Consider the following 20,378-nt stretch of genomic DNA (forward strand, 5'->3'; position numbering starts at 1 on the left):
CGTCTTTATGGCAGAGATTGTTTTTAGGTTTAGAGGCCTTATTCATGTTATTCAAGCAAAAAGAGAACGGATGGTTTTGGGTGGTTTAGAATTTGTTTTTCAAATTCCCTATGGTCAGCCCATCGTGGGCATGCATGTTCTAGACTCAGTATCAACATTTCTCGAGTCTTGAATGATACTTGGTTTTTTCTGCTATGAGCACCTTTTTTAATATAATTACTTTACAGGTAAAAGCTGGTTCAGTGTTTGACAATATTTTGATATGTGATGACCCACAATACGCAAAAGAAGTTGTGAAAGAAATATGGGCCAACAATAGGGAGGTTAGATGGTGCTCCATAAGCTTACATGACAGGTCCATTCAAATTTTGTAATTTAGTGGTTTCATACTGTAAAATTCAGGCTGAAAAAGAGGCTTTTGAAGAGGCAGAGAAGTTAAGAAGAGCTAGGGAAGAAGAGGCGAGTCACAACTTTACAAATGCTGATACATATTACTGTCTTCTAATCTTTCTATGCATATACTTATTTCACTGTCTATAAAATGATATGCAGAAAGCTGAAGGAGATAGAGAGGAGGGTGAAGGACGGAAGAGAGATCGTGATCGTGGGTATAGAGACAGAAGGCACCATAAAAGGGTATTCTTCCTTTATTTTCTGTCCACTTTTGTGCTTCATTGCTAGTTGCTATGTTACGTGTAATTTTTCTAATTTCTGTCGATCTCGGGTTATGATTGTTTAATCTTAGTCAAGGGAATAATATTATCACCAGTTCATTATGCATAAATCCTGCGTAGATCCACACTTCTTGAACCTCCAATCAGAGCACAGATTTTGAAGCAAATGGTGTCCTACATGTAACCTGTCATTCGATTGCAGTGATTTTGCCTCAATAGGGTTATCTGGTTTAAAATCTTGAAAGAAATCCAAATCTTTCCATCATTGTTGTGTACATCATAAAGAAATTGTACTGAAACATCAAAGTAGATCCTACACTGACCTGGAAGAAGAAAGAAATTATGTTTCCTGCATAATTTGCCTACTTAAAATATGGTGTTTTAAAGATAAGACAATGAGGGGAGAATGATGCAGAGCATCACTTGGACATGAAGGTGGGCCAGTTTCGTAAGGGATACTCTGAAGTAAATTCCCGAACGATCTTGGGGTGGATTCCCGGGACTGATCCTGCATGATATTAGGCAAGATTGCTCCTCTCCTATTTCCCATCACTTTTAGGAATCTACCTGCATCATCTTCTGTGACCTACATGACTTAATAAGTACTCCTTTAATCACTTATGACCAATTACTAGATCAGCCTGTCATAGTTGTCATTTAGTCGGTTTTATTTTTTATTTTTATTTTTTTTATGATCAAATGCTTAACATCCGGTAATAACACTAGCTTAAGATTGCAATTTACTTTTCTATCCTTATGCTGCAGCATGATCCTGAAGATTACTTGTATGATTACCATGTAAGGACTCTCTCTCTCTCTCTCTCTGCATAAGTTTTAATCTTCATTTTATGTGGTCCATTAATCTCAACACGAGGTGGCGAGTTTTGATATTGGGGCGTTATTCAATCTCTGTGTGACACGTCCATCTTAGTTCGATGACCTTTTGTTCGTACTATGCATGCTATATTATTTTTCATCTTTTCTGCCTGCAGGACGAGCTATGAGCCGTGCTTCTCTGTTTGAATTCGTCCCGAAATGCAGTGAATTACAGGTGCTAAATTTGAAATTGTTCGTCATTCTGTGTCCTTTCTATTTCCTCCTCCTGTTGTATTCTATGATTGATGTAACTTTTAAAAGTGATAAAGTTGGAAATAATAAGCATTGTCGTGGGTTAAAGTAACTTTTGATTATCATTTTCCATAGTTGATTGTGATCTAATTCTATATATTAAAATTGAAATTATTGATTATTATAAATGGAGAGAGACCAAAAAAATGTAGATGAGTGTGTTCGTTGGTGGGAAAGTGAAATAAATGCAATAAAGATTGTTGACCTAAAGAAGGTATCACACTTGCCAACAAGTAATAATAAAGGTATATATTTTTTAAAGTAGTATTTGCCTTTTTTTAATTATTTGGGTCCCATTTGGTATCCATTTTTGTAAGAATGAAAATGAAAAATATAACTGTTACGGGACTCCATAAGAGATAAAAAATCAAATATGATGACTTGATGTGATGGATAACGGTCACATTTTTCGTTTTTGTGGCTAAAGAATGAGAATTAAATAGGGGTTTGATGTTGTCTTAAATAATATTCGACACAAAAAATGTCAATTTATACCAAAAAGAGCCCAACGATATCAAAATTGAAGTTAAGGTCCAACCTTAAAACAATTTTTTTCATTTTTACATGCTCTATTTTTTCTTAATGGGTATAGAAAGAGTAAGAATAAATGAAACCGAATTGAACCTTTTCGTATTCTTCGAAGTTTCAGGTTTGTTTAACATGATTTTTGAAAAGTTATAAGTTAAATTTTGGAACTAAGAAGTTATTTTTTAACATGATTGGATAATTTTTTGAAAGTGTTCCGTTTGACTAGAAAAAATTTTAGGGGCAGTTTTTTTAAGGTAATTTTTTTAGAAAATTTTTCTACAAGAAATAGAAACATAGCAAAATAGAAAACATGTAGAAACATAGCAAAATAGAAAACATGTCGAATAAGTTTTAAGGGTTTGTTTGACATGATTTTTGAAAATAAAAAGTAAAAATGAAAGTCATCCCAGACCGGCCTTTATTTTTGTTCGATTTAAAAGTCAAAGCAAATAAAGTTAAAGATAAGATAGAGGGAATAGGATCGAAGTGGAATAATTGGGTGTAAAGCACTATATTAAGATGAAATGGGTCCTACATCTCATGGCTATCATCATTCCTCGAGGCTCCCCCTAGATTCTCGCAGCAAGTTTAAAGTTTTAGCCCCTGTTTGTTTCCAATTATTTGAAAAGAATAATACATCTTTTGAACTTTTTTGCCAGCTCATGGGATCTATTGTGAGATAAGAAATCAAAAATCACGGTTGAAACAGATGCAACGATTCGAAAATGAATTTAAATTGGGCAAAAAATTAGAAATAAATAGGGGCTTAATTTGTTTTAATTGAATCATTGTAGTTCAATTCCCGTCGTGACACATGATATATATATGAAATTTCACAAAATCGTTGTGTGGCACTTAAAAGTGAAAATGACAAATGAGATTCATGACAATATTTTTAGATTAAAATGTAAAAGAACATACCTTTCTAGGGGTGGGAACGGGTCGGTTCGGTTCGATTCTCTTTATAACCAAACCGAATCAAAATTTTCGGGTATCTAGTAAATGGAACCGTTCGGGTTCGGTTCGGTTCAGTTCCGTTCGGTTCTGTACTATAATTAAAATTTTTAACATTTATAACAATATTATATAAATACAACTAATGATACATTCAATGGTTTTGAAATGTCAGAGAGTAGTAGACTACATTGTTCAAAAGATCACTAAAGTCAAAACTTCGGTCGACGGAGGTCATAGTGTCGGCCGACGATTGTATATGTTTTGGAGTATTAGCAAGGCTACGAGAGTGAGTGCGAGAGTCGAGACAACGTTATACACTTTAGTGTAGGTGTTTAGGGTTATTTAGTGGATTGAATTTTGTTGAGTTAAGAAATGAAACAATAAAATGGGTAATTAGGCCAAAAATTTAAAAATTAAAAATGAAACAAATTATTGGGCCAAAAATTTGGATTTAGAAATTATTAATTTGTTAAGAAAAATTAAAATTAAAATAATTTGATTTACTCAATATAAAAAAAAATTACAAAGATTCGGTTCTTATTCGGTTCTTCGGTTCTTGGTCTAGAATCGATAATCGAATTGTACCCGTCGGTTCTCAATTCAGATACTCGTTCGGGTATTTAATTTGACAAGAACCGTCGGGTTCGGTTCAGTTCGATTCGGGTTGGGTTCGGTCGGTTCGATTTGGTTCGGAAAATTTGCCCAGCCCTATACCTTTCTATTTGATATAGTGGTAAATTGGCAAATCAATTAGCAATTTTGTAAAAAAAATTGTAGAGTTATGACTACGAAGTAAGTAATTTTTAATTATTTGGGAGATGGAATGAGATATAGCAGTAAAATTTGAAACTAAATTTGAAATTTAGTGACTCAGTTAAAACTGAATTTTGTTAAAACTGAATTTACGTTTACTAAGCCTATGTTTGAGCCATATTCTAAGAAAAAATGCATCATTCATGTCAAATTAATGGAAAATGTGTGGTTAAAAAATAAGGAAAAATTTTAAAGTTGCATATAATATTATTTTATTGAAAATTGTGTGATTGAAATGATATCAAATCACTGTAGAAGAATATATTTTTTTTGAAAATAATGTGGNGCAACCCCACATGAAATTTAGCCTAGAAAATTCCGGTCCATTTAACTTTGGTAATGGCGTTGAAGTTGATTTTTATTTATTTTTTATTTTTTTCCTTTTTCGGAAGAAAAATAATTTTCTTGAAGAATATATAGATAAAAATAGGAAAAAATTATATAGTTAAAATTTTTAAAAATCTATCCCAAATAAATTATTAAGATGTGTTTGATTGTCAATATTTTTCATGAAAAATGTAGTTTTTCATCCAAATTGTTATTAAGGTGTTAATTTTAATCATTGAAATTCAAATAAAATTCCAAACTGATGGTTAAAGTAATTATTTTAAAGATTTTAAAAATTCGACATTAAGTAGTTATTTCATTATTTTAAAGAAACAGCTTCGATGAACATTTCTTTAGAAGATAGATTCATTACCAAAACGTTAATTTTAAGAAAGAAAACGTGTAGAATCAGCGTGCACGCGCCTGCACGCACACGACTCTCTCTCTCTCTCTCTCTCCAGAGTCCAGAAACAAAAGTGACTTCAAATTCTGCAAATGATTTTGAGTAGAGCCGTGCCCTCTGCCATGGCCTCCTTCCCTCGTTCAATGGTTGGTACCTTCTCTATCTTCTTCTTTTTGAATCAATTTTCAATACTTTTTTCTTGTTTATGCATCTATATATTGCATGTATGTATAATTTGGAAATCGATGAATATGATCAGGGCCTTCTACGTATTGATTTTGTTAGTTGAAAAATTCGTCTGTTAATTAGTTTTGCTGAGGCGTTAATTTATGGGTCCTTCTTTAGATACTTACAAGGTGGGTGGTCTATTTTTATTTTTATTTTTATTTTTTTTCCTCGTCTAATTTAGGGTCAAGTGATTTTCTGATGGATTCTTTTTGTTGAAGTGCCCATTTATTGGTTTTGGTGAATCGGGCCTTTTAATCTTCGTTTGATTAAACTTTTATTTCAATTAACTTATTATACTATTTTGATTTTTTTTAATACTTATCATTGATGAATATGATCGAGGTCATCCATTATTTCTGTATAATAATGTTGTTAGTTGGAAAATTCACGTTAATTAGTTCTCTTGAGGCGGCAATTTATTTTTCTACATATCATCTGTTATAAAATGGCCCTTTCCCTTAAAAATTTGGCATGGTGTTCTTTTCTCAATGATCGAACAGTCAAGTGATTTTCTGATACATCCTGCTTGTCAGCTGCCAATTTAATTATTGGGTTTAGCAAAATAGGTTTTCATTTGTATATGAATTACCTTTCATTTGGTGCAACTTGTTATAATATTTAGCTTTCTTCTTTGATGATAATATATTCTGCTTGTTGTCTTGTCCTTTTACTACAAATTACGTTTGGTATCATTATACATGAAATGAATTTCACTTATTCTGAATTTTGTGTTTTGATTTTAATTGTACTTGTCAGTGCCCTCTTGTTTAATTTCATTATGTTATATTTTGATGATGCCTATATTCTTTGGCCTTTTATGTAAAGATTGAAAAATTTAGCGGTTTAAACTATTTGTTTATATGTCATTGAATACTAGGTTAAGCGCCATCATTTACTTCTTTTAAGTGTTTATGAATTCTGAATAAAACCATTTGACTACTGTATTACAGTGCAATAAGTGCCTCTTTGCATTGTAAACGTGCTGAGAGCTCATTATTCTAGTTTTATGATTATGATTGTGAAAGAATTGCAGTGGTTAGATAGTGTTTCAGTATAAGGGATTTTTCTGCTTTTCTCATAACAATTAGTTTGTGATGCTCTTAATTACATATAATTATGTTTTACTGCATTATTGTTACAGAAAGGGTCGGAACTGTGCGTATGGCCAGGGATGAGACAGCTTTCTCTAAGAAAGACTCTTGTGTATGGATTTGTGAGGCTCTTATCAATGCCATTCAAGACCTTGCGGGGAGTTAGCCAAACAATCGGAGGAGTTTCTAATTTTTGCAGCATCACCAATATGTCATCCACTTTGCAGATTGAGCTGGTGAGCAGCCGTTTTGCTGACAGATTAATTACAGAACTGAAATAATAAGAGTTGGGGTGGGGGTGGGGGATAAAAAGTAAATATTGTGGAAATTGGAATTAAAACATTCAATTCATTATTTTCTTATTTTATTGTTCAGCAACGGCTTTAGAGTTTATTTAGATTACATGTTTGAATATCATACATTAGTGAGTTTCCACGACTGAGGAGTTCTGAGGATATTATTATTTTTTTCCCTCTTAAGGAAAACACCAACACAACTTCATTAGGTTTTCAGGTTCTACCAGGGAAGGTGGAGTTCTGAGTTCAAAAACACTAGAGTTTGAATTTCACTACATCTGATGTAGTTCTTCATAAATGTCCACTTGCTTGTTTGGAATTGGATATTATTATTTGGTTACACTTGGAAATTGTTCTCATCTTCAATCCTTTACTTCTTCGTACCATCAGTAATTTTTGATCAAGAAATGTATAAACAAAGAACTTAATGGAATAGCTAAACCACTATAAATTTAAATAATGAGAAATGTGGAAAGTGCTGTCATCATGGACAAATGGCATGCATTATATGTCTCAACTAAGATAATGTGCTCACCTATTACATAGGGTTGAAACTATGACAGCTCTCTGTAACTCGTACTATATATGCAGTTAAATATCGTGTCCTCTTGTCATTTGCATTATGTAATTCATGAAGCCACATACGTAAGTAGCTTGTATGAAATATCCTTATTCTGTTCCATTTTTCTTTATTGTAGGTGCCCTGTCTTAAGGATAACTATGCATATCTGTTACATGATATGGATACTGGGACTGTTGGAGTGGTTGATCCTTCTGAAGCAGTACCTATTATAGATGCATTGAATAGGAAAAATTGGAATTTGACTTACATCCTGAACACTCATCATCATTTTGATCATACTGGTGGAAACATGGAGTTAAAGGAAAGGTATGGCGCAAAGGTATGTGAATTTTACCTTCTGTAAAACCTGAAGCTTGTATGAGTTGAATCATAGACACGTCTATGTGTGCATGCATGATATTTTGAAACCTATGCTTTTGTTCTCTGTAACTTAATTATTATAATTATTATTCAAGGGAAATCCTTAAAGTAGCAGTTCAATACTATTAGATTGCCGATTTATGAGCTGTGTTCCATTGTTTAATGTGGTTGTGTCAGAATGTTTAACAATTGCCCTCACAATCAAACTGCCAGCCTTAAGTTGGTTGTTCTTCATAGTTTCCTGCTGGTTGGAGCTTGTCAGTTACAGGGTTATGTGTCCACTGTCCATTATCGTGTGAGAGCATAGTATTTTGGATGCCTCGCCACGAGAAAGATATTATTTATTTTTGGTCCACGGCAATGTGGCATGAGAGAGAGAGAGAGAGAGGACCTTGGATTTGGTGACTTGGTAATTTTCAATTGACAATTTCATTGTTGCTGCCAATACTTGAAACATTGAATTAGCTGGGCCATGTCATTCACATGTGAATGGGGTGTGCAAGAGTACCAGCATTTGTGGTTGCTAATTTCCACAGATGATGTTTGATGAATTCACAAGGTTGACTCCTTGGGAAAATTAAGCTAATGTATCATTTCTCATGCGCTCTGAATATTAATTGTCTATATTGGATATTGACTAGGAACTAGGAACATCCTGAAAAAGACAATACAGTTAAAGCATTTTTGGAAAGTGTTTATAAATACAGAGACATGAGTGGGTAGTACTTGTTGATTGTGTGGATAAAAAGTGGTTTGAATGTTTTCACTTTTCAAATATGATTTAAACGTTGGCTTTCGGACAGAAATCAAGATTCATCGTGTGTATTCAACATTGAAGATGAGTTTGTATACACAGTTAGTAGTTTTTAAAACCTGTCCTCTTTAAATCTCTCTGTGAAGGTTTCAACCATCTGAGTATGTCCTTGTAGGTGATTGGATCAGGATTAGACAAGGAGAGAATACCTGGCATAGATATCCCTTTGAATGATGGGGACAAATGGATGTTTGCAAGCCATGAGGTGCTTGTGATGGCAACTCCTGGTCATACTCGAGGTTTTGTTTAATTATTTTCCTTCAATGCATAATGCTTTTGATGTGCTTGATAATTTTTTTTCCAGATAGATGTATTTTAGGGAGTAAATTATTTATGTTAAGCTTTACATTATCTTGCTTTATTGTTGGAATCTAGGTCTGTCTAAATAATTTTTGCAACTTCAGTCTAGTATTACTATTTTGTTGGATATTTTTCTAAAAGAAGGTAAGGTCAAAAGAAATAAAAATGTAGAAACAAAAGATTCAGTTTCTTGAGGGTTGGAAAGCTCTTGGATCTTCTCCTCAGATTTCTACGTGCTATTATCAAACTTTTAAGCCTCTTTCAAAAGGTAGTCTGCACACTTGTTACCCTCTCCATCAATGTTCACATGTTTGCTTCGCTATGTTATTGCCAAAAGCCTTCAGAAATCTTCGATTAGATGCCCAGCAGGATAAGACTGTGAGTCAGCTTCCGCTATTTGATCACTTTCTCTGAATCGACTTCTATAATAAGAATCCTAATTTCTCAGTCCATCTGCATGGCATATTACTGCTTTTGGTCCACATCTCTGTCTATTCATCTGATTTTCCATGGCAGGTGCCATCAGTCTGAACTTGTTCCACACACATGGAGGAGCCTTTTGATATGTTCCCAACTAATAGGACACAGGATCACAATACAAAAGGGGACTCAAAATGACAACAGTAAAGAAGAATGTTTCCTTGATATTAACTGAACGAATACTAATCAGAAAAGAAACTGCAGAATGCTCAACAAAATGAAAGAGAAAACAAAGGGGTAATTGGACTTTCGAGAGGTCCAAACTCTCCTGCTAGATTCTTCCACTTCTTTCCTGCTCTTTTCCCAATTTCTTCCTGCTTATATACTTTAGGCTCCATAACAGCTTACCCAACCGAATTTGTTGTGCCCATGTGCATGGAAATTCCTTTTTTTTGTCGTCCTCAAGGTGGAAGTCTGGGAACTGATTTCTTATCATTTCAAATGGTTCCCATGTGGCTTTTAAGGGCGGTAATCCCTTACACTGCATCAATACTTCAAGCCTCCTGATGTTCTTTCCTCTTCCTGGTCGGACTTTCAAAATTGCTTCTGGTTCTACTAACAATTCCATTTCTTTATTCAAGTGGCTAGGAATATTCATCACCGTTTGAGACTGACCATCCGCTTTACGTACTTGTGACACATGAAAGACGATGAATGTTGCAGGTTGATGGAAGTGTCAGTTTGTAAGCTTTTAATCCAATTTCTTTTCAACTGGAAACGACCCATAGAATCTTGGGGCCAACTTCTCATTGGGCCTTAACGACAATGATTTGCATCAATAAGGACGTAGCTTCAGATATACCTAGTCACCTACATTGAACTGAATATCTCTTCTCTTCGCATCAGCTGTTCTCTTCATGTGAGGTTGAGCCTGCATTAATTGTTGTTTCAACTCATCCAGCATCTGATCCCTTTCCAGCAACTGCCTTTCTGCCATCGAGAAAGGAGTAGATTCCTTTTCAAACCATAACAATAAGGGGGGTTCCCTTCCATACAAACATTGAAATGGTGTCAACTTGGAAGCAGTATGATAGGAAGTATTATATCATGATTCTGCCCATGGTAGCCAGCACACTCACGACTTCGGCTTGGAGGAAGCAAAACAGCGAAGATATGTTTCAGTGTGCGGTTCACTACTTTAGATTGTCTATCGGATTGCGGGTGATAAGCGGTGTTGGGGCAAAGTTTCGTGCCTTGTAGTTTAAACAACTCTTCCCAAAATCTACTCATGAAAATTTTATCCCGATCCGATACAATTGAACGCGGAATTCCATGGAGGCGTAGAATTTCTTTCACGAAGGCGTCAGCCGCCGTGATCGTCGAAAATGGACGCTTCAAAGGTACAAAGTGGGCGTACTTAATTAGCCTATCCACCACCGCTAAAATGGTATCCCAGCCACCCGACTTTGGTAAGCCTTCTACAAAATCCATAGCTGTATCCTTCCACACTTGATTAGGAACAGTTAGGGGCTGTAATAATCCTCCTTGGGACAAGGCTACATATTTATTTTGTTGGCACACAATGCAATCCCTGACATAGTGACGGATGTCTCTCTTCATTCCAGCCCAATACACATTCATGGCAATCCTCTTGTATGTTTTTAGAAACCCCGAGTGCCCCCCAAGCTACCATCATGCCCTTCTTGCTTTATTAGCGGAATCAAGGTTGATCCTTTGGGGAAGAGCAACCCGCCCTTGTACAGTAACTACCCCTTCTTTCATAGAATAGTCTGGCCACAAAGAAGGATCTGTTCTAAACTCGGCCAAAATTTTTCGGAACTTGTCGTTTGCTTCCACCTCCCTATTTAGCTACTCCAACTGGACAACTGCTGGTAGAGTCAGCGCCATCAATGATGGCAGGTGGTTAACATGCGAGAGAGCGTCAGCTGCTTTGTTCTTATGACCCGGCCTGTATTGAATTTCAAACTGATATCCCATAGGCTTCATCAACCACCTCTAATATTCAGGAGTGACCACCCTCTGTACTAACAGAAATTTCAAACTTTTTTGATCTGTCCGAATTATGAAGTGGTGACCCAACAATGGTGCCACTTTTGTACTGCGAAGACTGGCCATTAATTCCCTTTCATACACTGACTTTTCCTGGCCCTTCTGATTAATTGCTTGACTAAAGAAAGCAATGGGTCTACACTCTTGCATCAATACGACTCCTAACCCGTATCCCAAAGCGTCCGTTTTGACTACAAATGTTTTTGTGAAATCCGGCAACCCAAGGGCTGGTAGGGACATCATTCTTCCTTTTAATTCCTGGAAAGCCCGTTTCGCTTCTTTGTCCCAGTGGAAGTTGTTCTTTTTTAAACTTTTAGTCAACGACCATGCAATTTGGTAAGACATCATTCTTCCTTTTAATTCTTGGAAAGCCCGTTCTGCTTCTTTGTCCCAGCGGAAGTTGTTCTTTTTTAAACTTTCAGTCAACGACGATGCAATTTTCCCATTGTCCTTCACAAACCTCCTGTAATACTCTATCAACCCAAGAAACTCATGAAGCTCACGTAAGGAACCCGAACTTGGCCACTCTACCATTGCCTTGACCTTCACCTCATCTGCTGCCACACCTTTGTGTGATATGATATGACCTAAGTACTCTACCTCCTCTTGGCCAAATATACATTTCTTCTTATTCAAATGCAATTGATTCTTTTTTAGAACCTCCATAACCCACCTCAAGTGCCCTTGGTGTTGCTTCATATCCCGACTGTATACTAAGATATCGTCAAGAAAACTAGGACAGATTGTCTCAACCTCTCCTTGAATATCTCATTCATCAATGTTTGAAAGGTCGCCAGTGCATTGGTTAATCCAAAGGGTATAACCAAGAACTCGTAATGCCCCTCATGAGTTCTAAAAGCCGTTTTAGGAATATCTTGCCGAGATACCCTAATCTGATGATATCCTGCCTTCAAGTCCAACTTCGAAAAAATCAAGGCTTCATGCAATTCATCCAGTAGTTCTTCTGTGATCGGAATTGGAAATTTATCCGGCATCGTCGCCTTATTCAACGCCCTATGATCCACACAGAAACGCCATCCCCGTCCTTTTTTGACTAGCAAAACTGGGCTGGAAAATGGACTTGTGCTTGGTCTAATGATACTTGCCGACAACATCTCCCGAACCAATTTTTCAATCTCATTTTTTTACTGTAAGGTTAACGATACGGTCGAATACTTATCGGGGCTGTTCCTGCTTGTAGAATTATGGAGTGATCCCTCTCCCGATGGGGTGGTAACCCATTGGGCTCCTGAAAACTTCCTTCAAACTCTATCAAAACCCGCTCTAGTTCTTTTCGTACTTCTGGCCTTATAGCGTGCACCTCTATGGACAGATTTTCCAGCTCTAATAATATCCCTTCTCCACCTTCCTGGAAAGCCTTCATCATAGATTTCAGACTCACTAGTGACTTGCTAAAGCTAGGGTCCCCCTGTAGCGTGAGCTGCGTGACATTAGTGCCCCCTACATGGAAACACATCGTTAATGACTTCCAATCCAATGACATTTTTCCAAGTGATGACAACCATTTCATGCTTAGGATGACATTTGAACTTCCTAACTCCAAAGGTAGGAAATCTTCAGTTATTTCCAAATTTTGAAGAGATAGGATAACCCATTTATAGATACCAGCTCCTTGCACCGCAAATCTTGTTCGTATTATCACCCTAAACCCGATTGTTTCGGCCCTGGGCAAACCCAGTTTTTGAACTAGCTCGGTAGAGGTGAAGTTATTAGTCGCTCCACAATCTATCAACACCACCACTTCTTGTTTTCCAATTAGGCCCTTCACCTTCATTGTTTGAGGAGACGTCAACCTTACCACCGAGTTAATTGAGAGTTCCATTGCTTCCCCTACTTCGTTCGACTCAGATTCCTGCAACTCTTTCTCCACCTCCTCCATTCCCTCCTGTAAGTCCTCATCCAAAAGTACCATGACCCGCAATTCTTGTTTCAGCACCTATGTCCAATGGAGTACTTTTCATCACACTTAAAACAAAGCCCCTTCTCTTTTTTTGCTTGAAATTCTGCCTCACTTAACCTCTTGAAGTTCGGACTGGTGACCTTTCCAGTTGTGGCCGCCTGCACCGTCGTCGCGGCGTCGAACGGTGGTAATTTAAGGCCGAGTGACTCGAGCATGAATTTTGGGTCGACTTCGAAGGCTGCATACAGTATTTGAGGGTTGGGTTGCTGTGTTGGTTTGAAAAAGAAGTTTGGGTTATGGCACTAGCAACTCTACTTCTTCCTAGACTCGACCCAACCCACTATTGTTGGCCCATATTGATCTTATCCTCGATCGGTTGGACCGCCTCCATAATTTCTTCTAGGCCCCTGGGCTTCAACACCCTTAGTTCGGCCTTGATTTCTGGCTTCAAGCCATTGGTGAAGTGTCCCTCCAGCAACGCCTTTGAGATTTTCGGTAATAGAGCCGCCAACAATTCGAACCACGGGCGATATTCCCTTACTGATCCTTCCTGTCGCAGAGCTAGGAACTTCGCTTCACCGGTTTTCCCATGGGCTGATCGGAATCGATTGAGTGCCAAACCTTTCAACTCCTACCAATTCTGAACCCTTTTCCTCCTCTGTTGCCACTAGTACCAAGATAGGGCCTCTCCTTCAAAGCAGATGGTTGCAGCTTCCAATTTCTCCTGTTTAGATAAATGGGTAAGGCTGAAATATCGTTCAGCTTTGAAGACCTAGCCCTTTGGGTCATCTCCTTCAAACACCGAAACTTCCAACCTTCGATTACGGAACTCCGGTTGCTACCAGCCTCTCCCTTCGTCACCGTTTTCTTCTTCTTCTATCGGCACCGTTACCCTGAGTTCATAGTGAATCCGGTCGAAGGAGCCTCTTCTGTTCCTTTATTTTTTCGTTACCCCTGAGCTCATGTTCTTTTCTTTGTTTTGCACCCTGTGAATCTCAGCCTTCATTGAATCCATGCCTGCCTGAAATGCGTCCATTCTCTCCTCCAAGCTGCAGTGATAACCATCCATCCGATCCTCTAATTCTCCTACCCGATTGGTTAATGTCATTCCCAGGAGTCTGCTCTGATACCAAAATGATATGTTCCCAGCTAATAGGACACATGATCACAATATTAAAGGGGACTCATAATGACAACAGTAAAGAAGAATGTTTCCTTTGTATTAACGAAACAAATACAAATCAGAAAAGAAACTGCAGAATGCTCAACAAAATGAAAGAGAAAACAAAGGGGTAATTGAACTTTCTAGAGGTCCAAATTCTCCTGCTAGATTCTTCCACTTCTTTCCTGCTCTTTTCCCAATTTCTTCCTGCTTATATACTTGAGGCTCCATAACAGCTTACCCAACCGAATTTGTTGTGCTCATGTGCATGGAAATTCCTTTTTTCTGGTCTCCCTTTTCTGCTTCTGTCTTCTTTCCACACTGAATATTGGATCTGAATCTGTGGCTTATCACCTTTATAGTAGACAAGTCTTTTTGTCTTGTTCCGGGAATCTTTCAAATGCAACATCTATATCTTTCAAATGGCTTTCCATTAGTTGCTCCTTTTGAAATTGTCAATTCAAAATTTCCCATACCGATTGTAGGCTATATATTATATATATTTGGTTGGATTATGAATTATATTATTTCCCTTTCCTTGTGGAAATTTTAAAAATAATTTTGAAGTGGGAATAGAATTTCAAAAGTTCATTCCAATTCCGACTTACAACTGCACAAGGGTGTAATTCAAGAATTGAGAACGTTGGCAGTGTCTTAGAGGCTGAGGACTGGATATGGTTTACTTGAGACGTAAACTATGATAATTGAAATTTTAATAGAGGCTGGATGATAAAACTACAAAACTCATGCACAAGAAGCCATTGAAGTGAGAGGAAGCCTGATAAATATGAATATATCATATCAGAGATTCTAATTACAACTTAACATGAATAAGCTGATGTATTGAAATGAACTAGTTCAATGGATATTAATTTGGAGATTTGAATTTATCAATTAATTTAGACTCTTCATTCATAAAACCGTATTTTTTTATCAATCAAACTGGTGAATGTATATATATTTTTCCATATGATTGTATGGAAATGCAGTTTTTAGGCTGATATTCTTCTCGGTTTGATTCCATAGTACTGACCTAACCTTAAACATGGTCCACCATGCAAGCAGGCCATATTACTTTCCACTTCCCTGGATCAAAATCAATTTTTACGGGAGACACTTTGTTCAGCTTATCATGTGGCAAGCTTTTTGAAGGAACTCCGCAGCAGGTGTGTTGTGCTATCTATTGAAATGACTTGTTTTCTAGCTATAATGTTTACTTCTTGGATAGTAGTTTTGGTGTTTGATTATAAGTGAGTTACAGAATGATTGGTTGAATATAGAATTATAGGTGATCCAATTTATTAAAACGGATAAAGAATTGCTGATGGATGAGCCCTTCTCTAAGCTTTGCAGGTGATTTAGGTGAGACCTTTGGTGTGGGTTTTAATAGATATGGAAGCAAGCTATGATTTTTCTTTGTAAACAAATTAAATGAGTGAAATGTTGCAATTTTGCATATTTGTGAAATGCAATGGCAAATATCTATGGGAAGGATTATAGAAGCCCTGCAAGTAAAAGATAAAGCAGGGTGTCAGCTAGTGCACCTATCATATAGTGGAGTAAATCCTTCATTTTGATGTTCAGGTTTGTGATTCCATATTGAGTCATTTCCAAGAATGATTACAAATTTTGCACATTAAGAGCCCGTTTGAGCCCCATTTTTCTCCCAAAATGCATTTTGAAATAATATTTCGATGGAGAATATGTGGTTAAAAAATAAGAAAAATGTTTGGGTTTGCTTGTAAATATTATTTTATTGAAGAATGTATGGTTGGAAATAAGAGAGAGAAAAATGAATTTTTTAAATTATGCAGGCTTGTAGCTAAAAACAAAAGCGAAGCTTGATAACTTTTTTATTAATGAAATAGAATTCCGAGCACCAATCTTTCTTTATGTAGTGTCAACGCAAGTCAGTGTATTATCAAATCATCAGTCCAATTCTCTGCAGTCTCAGGAGCTTCTGCCATGCAGTGTTACTTCGAAAAAGCATGGAATAAGCATGTATGACGTGTTCGTTTTACTTGCTTGGAGTAGGTGTCTTTTTTTTTCTACAGAACATGGTTTATATCCTCGTACCATTTGTTAATTGATTTGAATTGTATTAGATTTTCGATGATATTTATGAAAGCTTTCTTGCTATTATTGGACGTGAAATTAGAGTTTTTATGGTCTTCTAGTACATTTTGAACTGTCTTGATGATTACACATTGAGTTTGTACCAGATGCTTTCTTCCCTGAGGAAGATCACGTCGGTGCCAGATGATACAAATATATATTGTGGTCATGAATATACATTGGTAAATTGAATTCTCGATAAGCATTTGGTATTCTCTCTTTTTTAATATTTCTCAACATTCTTGAACCAAAAATTGACCCTAAAATATTGGCATTTTTTGACAGAGTAATTCTAAATTCGCCCTGTCATTAGAACCTGGGAATGAAGAATTGCAGTCTTATGCTGCCTATGTAGCCCAGCTCCGCAGCAAGGGCTTGCCGACGGTACTTTTCGACTTTCTAAACTTTCACCTTTATCCGAGTATGCGAATGCTTTTTTCTTAATGATTAATGTTGCGTAGATCCCGACTTCTCTAAGAAAGGAAAAGTCGTGCAATCCATTCCTTCGGACTTCAAGCAAAGTAATACGTAAGTCATTGAATATCCCTGACTCAGCAGATGATGTCGAAGCCTTGGGAGTCATTCGCAAAGCCAAGGACAACTTTTAGGTTCAGCTCAGAAATATGGATGACTTTAGGCATAGCTTAGCCTTTGCGTATACGTAATAAGTTTGTCAGATTCTTGCACACTCCGACTGTCGTTCGGAATTTCCTTCGCCCTCTGCGTTTGAGTTTTGTAGAGCATTGCAATGAAAAAAAATGTTTTTGGGTTTTCTCTTTGATGTTGGATTTAATCCACTGAAGAAATGATGAGTGCTTTCTGTATAGCTTCATTGTACTATCCTTGATCACAAGTTAGTCAAGTCGTATTCTTTTTCACACATGTTTAGTAGGATTTACAACTTTGGCATAGTTCAGTGTCTTTATTATCTGAACATTTCATAACAATGTCATATGAGTAAAAGAAGATCAAAGGTTATGTATACTTACATTCTATAACGAAACATACCAATAAATTAGCACGTCATATGAAGATTATGGGGAAGATTTATCACTAATACTAGAGTGACAGGGCTAGGGACAGATTATATAGTGTGGAAATTACACTTAGGGCTGTTTTTCAAATTTGTATGTCATAAATAAGAAATTAAGTTTTATATTTTATAATTCAGATAATGATTTAATATTTAGTAAATAAAATATATTATTATTAGAAATTAAACATATATCCACACTCTCTCTCTCTCTCTCTCTCTCTCTCTCTCTCTCTCTGCATTGCCCTAAGTTTCCCATCTTCTCTCTAATTGTCATTGTAGCGCCGTCGTGTGTAGCGGTGCACACTGCTTCCATGCAGTAGGGCGAAGTAGCAATGCCGTGAACAGCCATCATTGTACTAATCGCATCATGTGGTTCTTGGTGGTGTCACGACTGATCTATGAAGGATTGGCTTCCAGTGAAGTGAAAAATATTGGTGACGGAATGAGTGATCAACGGCTATTTGTGTTAATGGTATGAGACGGTGGACTTGGTCACTACGATGCAGTCTTGCGTAGCAACGATAAAGTAGCGACAGCATCGTCGCTGGTGTACGAATCTGATTCTAGATTTGGCTTGTGCAGTAATTTTGTTGGTGGTGGTGGAGGTAGTGGCGGTGGCTGCAGTGATGGTGATGGTGATGGTGATGGTGATGATGATGTGGTGGAGAAGGTGGGAATAGCTTCAGCTATTTAGCTGCGGGGGATTTTTTGATGATGTTTGGGTGGTAAAGGTTGTGATGTTAGCTATGGTGATGAGGTGGTGGTGATGTTGACGATGCTGGTGAGATGGTGGTGATCGCACGATTTATAGCGACGTTGTGATCGTAAGATGGAGATGGGCATGGGGGGTGGTGGTGGTACGGTTGTTGGGTGAGTGGAAGGGGTGCTGTGCTTGGTGGTGGTGCTGTGCGGTGTGGTGGGTGCGACAATGATGTGCTATTGTGATGCTATGAGAGCGGTACTGTTCTGATGGTTGCGTGAGTGGTGTGGTGCTATGCATAGTTGTGGTTGTGGTGGATTAGAGGCAACGACAGGTTTGGTGGTATTGCGGCTGATGATAGTGGTAAGGTGATATTTCCAATTGTTGGTAATGGTCACAAATAATTTGGTTGACTATGACCATTAAATAGGTTAATCTGTGATTAATAAATAATACATGACCAATAAAAAAGATAAATTGTGATCAAGAAATAATGTGTGATATAAAAATTTGTTAATTTGTCACTGATAATTTGTGGCTTATAATATTGTTATTTGTGATCGATAAATAAACTGTGATTTATAAATTTTTGATTTGTGACTAATGAATAAATTATGACCTATAAATTTTTTTAATTGTGATCGTAAAATAATTTGTGATATATAAAATTTCTGATTTGTGATCGAAAAATAATATATGGCTAACTAAATCGTTAATTTGTTACCAAATTGTATAAATTTGTGATCTTAATATAATTCATTGATTAAATTATACATAAATTTTAATAAACATTCGATTTTTGAAATTTAAAACATTTGTTCTTAGTTTTAAAATGAGCGATATTTAATCTCTTAGTCATGAATTTTTGAATGCATCCATCTCAGCCTCTGTTTATACGTCTTGTCCCCAGCCATGTCACTCTAGCAAAGCTCAAGATTTATTACGACACGACTATCAATCAAATAATTTCCATTAATTTGAGAAATAATAGGTGAAAGAATGATAAAATTTCATTACCGTCCAGATGTTAATAGTAAAAAACGATGGAAGAAATGAAATTTTCTAATTTATTTTTTTATTTTTATTTTTTTTTATGCATCAACAAGTAGTTAAGTTTTATGAGGTTTATTTTTACTTTTTGCAAAGTTTTGAGATTTTATTTATAATTTTCTTTACTTTTATGTTTTTTTTTTATTTAGGGCTTGTTCGAGCCACATTATTTTTAAAAAAATACATTTTTCAACAGTGATTTGACATCATTTCATCCCCACATTCTTCAATAAAATAATATACACGTAAATTTAAAACTCTTTATTATTTTTTAACCACATATTTTTCATTGATTTGACATGAATAATAAATTTTTTTGCTTAGAATGTGGCTCAAACATGGACTTAAAAAGAAATATAAATTGGTCATTTAATGGTTAAAATTAACGAAATTGCTACGTAATTGAAAAGTCAAAATAAAAAGATTGATGATAAATTTGTTATTGAGAATGGAAAGTGGACATCTTAATGACGAAGAACACAAAAAGTAAAGCTTTATTGAAATGGACCCCACAACACCACCACTGCCACGCACCGCTGAAAAGCTCTCTTCGTCACACCACCTTTTTTTCCTCTCATTTTCTTCATTTCATGTGTCTACTGTAAAACCAGAGAAAAAGAGAAGGAAGCCGTGAAAAGATCAAAATGGTGGAGGAGAATGGAAGTCATTACGATGATCGGCAGTTGAAAACGTGTGTTGTGATCGGAGGTAGGGGATTCATAGGCCGATCGCTGGTGGAGAGGTTGCTCAAACTCGGTAATTGGATCGTCCGAGTTATTGATTCGTATCCGTCACCCCAAATCCTTCCTTCTGAGTCAATCCTCTCGCAAGCCTTTTCCTCTGGCCGCGCCTTGTATTTCCGCGTCGACCCCCTCAATAAGCCTCAAATCATCAAAGGTATAAATATAATCACGTATAATATCCTCCTCCACCATCGATTAAGTTAGATAAAATGAATAAGAACATATGCATTTGTATATCTGTTGTTACACTAAGTGTTTGTGCGCATCTGTTAATGTTATGCTGATGTTGATGGTTAATGTTACCTTCATCATGTGGGTAAATACGGTTCCCTAGATTTTTGCACAAAATTCACCTCTTAATCATGAGCAAGTACTAATCAATTAAGGGACAATGATGAATAAATTTGAAATCTTTACATAAAGGAAGTCTATTCACCACCTTTAGCATTTCTCTCTCTCCCGCCACAACTGCACCCGTTTCTATTGCACACAGCACTAAATGTAAATAGTGCAAGTTGAAATTCTTCTCTACATTATCTTCAAGTTTGATGCACACTACTGATAATACTATACAATGGAAAGCTGCATGATTGACAAGAGCATAATTTAGTTTTTATTCAATATTCAAAAGGCATAATGAAGCCCCAAAAATGTTCCCC

At 36.5% G+C, this 20,378-nt stretch overlaps 3 protein-coding genes across 3 annotated transcripts in view; all 3 read left to right on the forward strand.

The window, feature by feature from the left end:
• LOC111380192 (calreticulin-3) overlaps positions 1-1,872 on the forward strand; it is an 11,925-nt gene extending 10,053 nt beyond the window's left edge. The window contains exons 10-14 of the mRNA XM_023003684.1: positions 228-323; positions 403-459; positions 553-636; positions 1,440-1,472; positions 1,667-1,872. Of these exons, the coding sequence (XP_022859452.1) occupies positions 228-323; positions 403-459; positions 553-636; positions 1,440-1,472; positions 1,667-1,678 (282 nt within the window). The 3' untranslated portion in view covers positions 1,679-1,872. The remainder of the gene's footprint in view (positions 1-227; positions 324-402; positions 460-552; positions 637-1,439; positions 1,473-1,666) is intronic.
• Positions 1,873-4,805: 2,933 nt separating this feature from the next.
• On the forward strand, positions 4,806-17,070 carry LOC111380194 (hydroxyacylglutathione hydrolase 2, mitochondrial-like). The gene is made up of 8 exons (XM_023003685.1): positions 4,806-4,976; positions 6,200-6,385; positions 7,144-7,347; positions 8,318-8,441; positions 15,141-15,241; positions 16,298-16,372; positions 16,476-16,574; positions 16,652-17,070. Exons 1-8 carry the CDS (start codon positions 4,923-4,925, stop codon positions 16,796-16,798), a joined length of 990 nt encoding a protein of 329 aa, XP_022859453.1. The 5' UTR covers positions 4,806-4,922; the 3' UTR covers positions 16,799-17,070.
• A 392-nt stretch (positions 17,071-17,462) lies between these two features.
• LOC111380202 (3beta-hydroxysteroid-dehydrogenase/decarboxylase-like) lies at positions 17,463-20,090 on the forward strand. The gene is made up of 2 exons (XM_023003694.1): positions 17,463-18,289; positions 19,588-20,090. The coding sequence occupies exons 1-2, from the start codon at positions 18,221-18,223 to the stop codon at positions 19,921-19,923; spliced, it is 405 nt and encodes a 134-aa protein (XP_022859462.1). The 5' UTR covers positions 17,463-18,220; the 3' UTR covers positions 19,924-20,090.
• The last annotated feature ends 288 nt before the right edge of the window (positions 20,091-20,378 follow it).

Source organism: Olea europaea, unplaced genomic scaffold (assembly GCF_002742605.1).
Source record: "Olea europaea var. sylvestris unplaced genomic scaffold, O_europaea_v1 scaffold2105, whole genome shotgun sequence".
NCBI lineage: Eukaryota > Viridiplantae > Streptophyta > Magnoliopsida > Lamiales > Oleaceae > Olea > Olea europaea.